Source organism: Octopus bimaculoides, chromosome 4 (assembly GCF_001194135.2).
Source record: "Octopus bimaculoides isolate UCB-OBI-ISO-001 chromosome 4, ASM119413v2, whole genome shotgun sequence".
Classification (NCBI taxonomy): domain Eukaryota; kingdom Metazoa; phylum Mollusca; class Cephalopoda; order Octopoda; family Octopodidae; genus Octopus; species Octopus bimaculoides.
In genome coordinates this window covers 24,206,382-24,212,021 of record NC_068984.1, presented here as the reverse complement: position 1 = coordinate 24,212,021, position 5,640 = coordinate 24,206,382, and the positions used below count along the sequence as shown (strand labels likewise).

Here is a 5,640-nt window from a genome sequence, read left to right as displayed (position 1 = left end):
CATTCTCATATTTCCCTCTGTTTCCCCATCTCCTCCTTTTCCATAATAATTTCCTTATTTTGAACTCAAACATTCACCTCTCTCACATCGTCTCTGATGAAGGAATATCCATAATATCCCAGAAACAGCTGTAAGACTATATCTCTTTCCTTATAAATGTCCTGAAAACTCCTCACAGCCTTGGCTTTGTTATCTTTTCTTGTCTAATACACACACACACACACACACATGACAGAAGTAAATAGTCACCCCATAAAACATTGTTTTATGTTTATTCTAACTTGTAAAGGTTTATATTTTTTATTAGTTGACATTTTTATGTGACTGTTTAATCATCCCATGTACAAAAGAAGCCTCGGAACTGTCTGAATTTCAAAGAGGTCGTATTGTAGGTCATTCTGAAGGTGGACATAGTCAGCAAAAAGTTGCAGAAAACCTTGGGATCCCACTTTCTACAGTTACTAGAGTGACTGTACAATTCTCCAGAGAGGGGAAGGAGTGAGTCCACATCACCTCGCCCAGATCAACCAGGGCCCTTTGACAGAACCCTTCTCTCTGTTAAGAGAAGTGTAGAGGATTATCCTTGTTGCAAGGCCTCTGACATAGCAGAGCAGCAAGAAGGAAGCCACTTCTTCAACTAGCCAACATCAAGCAAAGAAAAGATTGGGTCAGTAAGATGGTGGTGAGGCCACTAGCATTTTGGGACTCTATCATATTCTCTGATAAGTCCAGATTTGCTGTGTTTCCTGACAGTGGTTGAGTGTAGGTCTGGAGACTCTGTGATCAAGAATTTGATGTGAAAAAGATTGCAGCCAACAATGAAACATGGTAGATATTCTGTAATGGTCTGGGGAGCAATGATTGATCAAAATTGATGGAGTGTGAGGGAGATATAAACTCAGATAAATTTGTGTCCATATTGCAGAAAGGACTCTTTCTAATCTTCTCCAGTGGTGAAATAATTAAAGAAAACTCTTTAGTTATAGAAGATGGAGCTCCTTGTCACATAGCTAAAATGACCCAAGGTTTCTTGGATGAGAATGGCATTAAAAAGCTTCCATAGCCAAGCCAGTCATCAGATATGAACCCTATTGAACACCACAGGGAAATAATGGACAGGACACTTTGTAAAAAGAACAAGAAAGCATCTTCAAAGCCAGACCTTCTGAGATTACTGCATGAAACTTGCCAAGAAATTCCGCAAGAAAATATTTGTCATCTGATCAGTAACATGCCTAATAGGGTCCTTGCATTGAAAAATGCAAAATGCACGTCTACTAAATATTAAATATTCACATTATAACAATTAATAAATAATTTGAATGTATAATTTAAGATTTAAAGAAATTTTAATGATTATAAGGGCATCTATTTACTTCTATTGTGTGTGTGTGTGTATAACTGCATATCTTTCACTCTAAGGAGTAGAGTCTCAGTTCTTTTAGCGATTCCCTGTACCCCTTATCTGGTGTTGTAAGTGTTGTATTGTCTCAAGCTCCACTGTTAGTTTGACATTATATAGCAACTATAATTGGGAACAGTAGTCCAGGTGACTGAAAACAAATGTTCTCCACAGGACCAACTTATAGTTTCTATTTTCTTTGTTCTGAATGGTGTGTGCTTGTGTGTGTGTGTGCACATGCGTGTGTATTTCTTTGTGGTTTATTTAAGTTTTTTGGGGGGTTTTTGCAAACTTAAAGTTGGCCACCAACAAAGTAGCAAGGCCATTTAGCATTCAGATTACTTTTTTATCCACTTTTTTTTTTTTTTAATTAATCATGTATTACCTTGTAGCTTTGAGATTTCAATGATGTGATTGTTCATTTTTAGAATGACATTGTAAGATAGGTGTGAGAGGCTGGATCTCAGGCCAGTTTGAACATAAAGCAAGTAGAATATTTAGGCCAGATATAGCTGATTTAACTGCTAAAGGGTAAGTCAAGACAGCTCTTGGGGTCAGTGGTTATCTGAACAATTTGTTTGATGTGCATGTGTTTCATTACTGTTTGTGTGTGTATATGCATATGTATTCTATAGATATATATGATCGTGTGCATACATTCACTCAGGAACCTTAAATGAAGAATCCCTGAAATTTTTTACAAATTTGTATTATGTATGTATGCATGTACATGAATTAAGACGTTACAATTTGTCAATGAAAGAAGACTGTACTCAGTACATGATATAGAGTATATTGTTTATTTCAACTATATTCTTTTTGCTACTACACAAATTTTACACCACTATGCTCATCAGGCAAACCATTCTCCTTTTTATTTTTGGTTGGTACTATATACACTGGAATGGATTCACCAATGTCAGATTTAGGCACTATAGCGTAAGGTCTCATGGTCAGCATCTGCCTGGAAAGAACTGAAAAATAATTAAAAAGCAGATATGTTTTCAATTTTTGTGAGATTTTTTGGTGCAATTTTCCAACAAGACGTGTCCATGTTTTATGTAGCTAAGGCACTCACCAAGTTTGAATCTTGCACCAGGGTCCTGTCATAATCATTGGCGGTGGCATTGTCATCGTCATCGTGTTTTAACATGAACTTTTCCCAGTTTGCATGGGTCAGATGAAATTTGTTAAGGCAGGTTTTCCACAGTTGGATGCTCTTTCTGTCATTAACCCTCATCTGTTTCCAAGTAAGCTAATATTTCCCCCTTGTCCTTCAAACACCACTAGTGCAAAGGCTGGTTATTTGTTTCATGGAAGATTGCAAATTAATGACACCGTTTGTATGATGGTAATATTTGTTTACAACCAGTTTGCAATCTAAAGACAAGATACACACACACACACACACACACACACACATACAATGACCTTTTAGTTTTCATGTCTGTGACTAAATTGGGGGGCTAGAACTGAAATCACATAATTGGGAAGAGAACTTATTAACCACAGCCATCTCTCTCTCTCTCTCTCTCTCTCTTTTTCTCTTTCTCTCTCTGTCTATCTCTCTAGCTATCTTTCTATCTTTTGCATGTACACGAATATATACACACACACACACACATTGTGTGCATATGTATTCTTTTCTCCTTTTCTTTTCAAGAATTTGTCTGTGGCTATATTAGGACACTGTCTTGAACTGACCCCATACTTATTTATTCAAACCCAGGTGATGACAACAATGATGATGACAATGACGACACCGGTGGTGGTGATACTTTTTCTATAGGTCTCTTTTTGATGTGATACTAAGTTACAGGGATGTAAACAAACCAAGATCACTTGTTGTTGTTGTTGTTTTTGTTATTGTGTGTGTGTGTGTACAGTTTCCATCACCCAGATCTACTCACAAGGCATTGGTTGGCCCAGGGCTATAGCAGAAGATGCCCAAGGACACAGCACAGCGGAACTGAACCTGAAACCAAGTGGTTGTTAAGCAAATTTCTTAACCCCTCAGCCATACCGGTACCCCCACCACACACATATATATATATATGTCTGACCTAGCTAAAAGTACTAATCTAAATAAATACAACCTGCTAATAAGAACATATGGCCAAGGTCTGCGGCCATTTGCTATATAATCGGTATATTCAGTTATTTACAAATAAATGGTAACAGCATCAATTCAATTCTGGTAATGTAACAATTGCCAGCTATATCATCTCAACTATCTATCACCTTTTTGTGGAACAAACCTAACCTTATACCTCCTTTATAGTTACATGATATATTTTTACCTGTTATATTAGTGATATCAGACAGGTAATACCTGCATCATCGGAACTTTTGTTGCCAATCACTTTTTTTTCTTCCTGAAATGATGATTAAAGTGCACTCAAAGTATTGATGCCACGAAGTTCCTGAGCACTTAAACTGTACCACAATTTCAATGCCAATCTCATTTTCTTGTGCCTCTTTCTTTGTATCACCATCTCTTTGTCTTTTTTTTTTCTATTTATTCGTCTAGTCTATTTTCTTAATGTGTCCATTCTATGTATCTAATTTATCTATCTATCTATCTATCTATCTATCTATCTATCTATCTATCTAGCTAGCTATCTGTCTGTCTATTCTGTGTCTTTGCGTGCGCGTATATATATATATATATATATATATATATGCTTGTAGATTTATCTATCTGTCGACTAATTTGTTCATTTATTGATCTGTCTGCATGTCTGTCCGTCTGTCTATCTATCTGTCTGTCTAATCTCAGTGTGTGTGTGTGTGTATATATATATATATATATATATATATATATATATATCAGTTTGTCTTTCTAACTCTTCAATCTGTATCTGTATTTCTGTTTGCTTAACTGTTAAATCTATCTATTCCAGGGTTATTTGATTCCCTTTATTTCCGACTACAATTTTCTATTTCTCTCTATCACTATTACTTTCTTTCTTATTCCTTCTTACCTTCCTCTCACGGCGCCCCTCACTCATCCTTCTCTCTCTCTCTCTCTCTCTCTATCTATCCTTATACATCATTGTCCGTTTCGCTTTCTCTTTTCCTATTGTTATTTTCTTCCCTCCTCTCTCTCCTTCTCTTTAAACATTAACACGCACATACACAAATAGACACAAACACGCTCATATCTCACACAAACATACACCTTATATACATATACAAACGTGTGCGTGCGAACATACACACATACGTACTCACACATATACTCACACGCTTATACACAAACACAAACATGCACATAGACACAGGCCTCGTTCAAACAAATACACACCTCGCACTTCACACATATAAACAAACACACACTCACACACACATATATATACATACAAACATCCATACACAAATACAAACACAAAACCTGACTAAAAGGCTTGTACCGTTCACTAATGAAGCTTCACAGCAGAAGAAAATCCGCTGCACAGCAGATCTCTCGTGGCTGAAATGGTGTACCGCCGAGATAAAAGAACACAAGCTGCCCTCACACCGTGTTTTCTTCCTAGATGAGCCTGTTATTCAAGTAAGGAAACATTAAAAAAAAAAGCACAACCTACTAAACTTATAAACCATTAATGAGACCTTGAAATATTTTTTTTTTTTACCTTACTTAGATGCTGAATGCCTGGGGGGGTTATTAATTAATTAACTTCCACTGCTAAATAACAATGCACTGTCGGAGCTCCGTTAACCTCATCTCCCCTCTTCTTCCTTTCCTACCGAAAGAATTTCTACTGCTATGTGCTTGTGTGTATGTCGTTGTATTGATTAACTCGGCAAAGATATGCTTCATAAGCGTAAATCATTACGACTTTGTTGCACCTTCTTTTTCCTCCGTCGATCGGTGTTGTTGCAGCTGTAGAGTGAAATAACTTACCTGTCTGCTGTGACATAGTGTTCTTTCTTGTTTCTCAGACAGGATGCTAGGTTAGATCTGACACAAGAACATCATGACGATGATGCTATAGAGGATGGGGTGCCAGCATCACTGTCTATTTCTGTCTACGAGGCTTTTGTTTGTTTACATTCTTCATCTGTCTTGTCTTCTTTATGTATATATATGTGTGTTTGTATAAGTGTATATATATGTATGTATATATATATGTTGTGTGTGTGTATGTAAGTCTGAATGTTTATATTTGTATATGTATATATACAAATGTGTATATGTTGTTTGTATATATATATATATATATATATATATATAT

General features: G+C 36.3%; 1 protein-coding gene across 9 annotated transcripts in view; it reads left to right on the top strand.

The window, feature by feature from the left end:
• LOC106883075 (uncharacterized) overlaps positions 1-5,640 on the top strand; it is a 322,884-nt gene that overhangs the window by 259,802 nt on the left and 57,442 nt on the right. For 2 of the 9 annotated variants that reach the window (XM_014933972.2, XM_052966958.1), the window contains exon 1: positions 4,536-4,955. The exons of the other annotated variants lie outside the window; for them this stretch is intronic. In XM_014933972.2, the coding sequence (XP_014789458.1) occupies positions 4,939-4,955 (17 nt within the window). In that variant the 5' untranslated portion in view covers positions 4,536-4,938. Of the gene's footprint in view, positions 1-4,535; positions 4,956-5,640 lie in introns of those variants that run through there. 9 annotated transcript variants of the gene reach the window in all.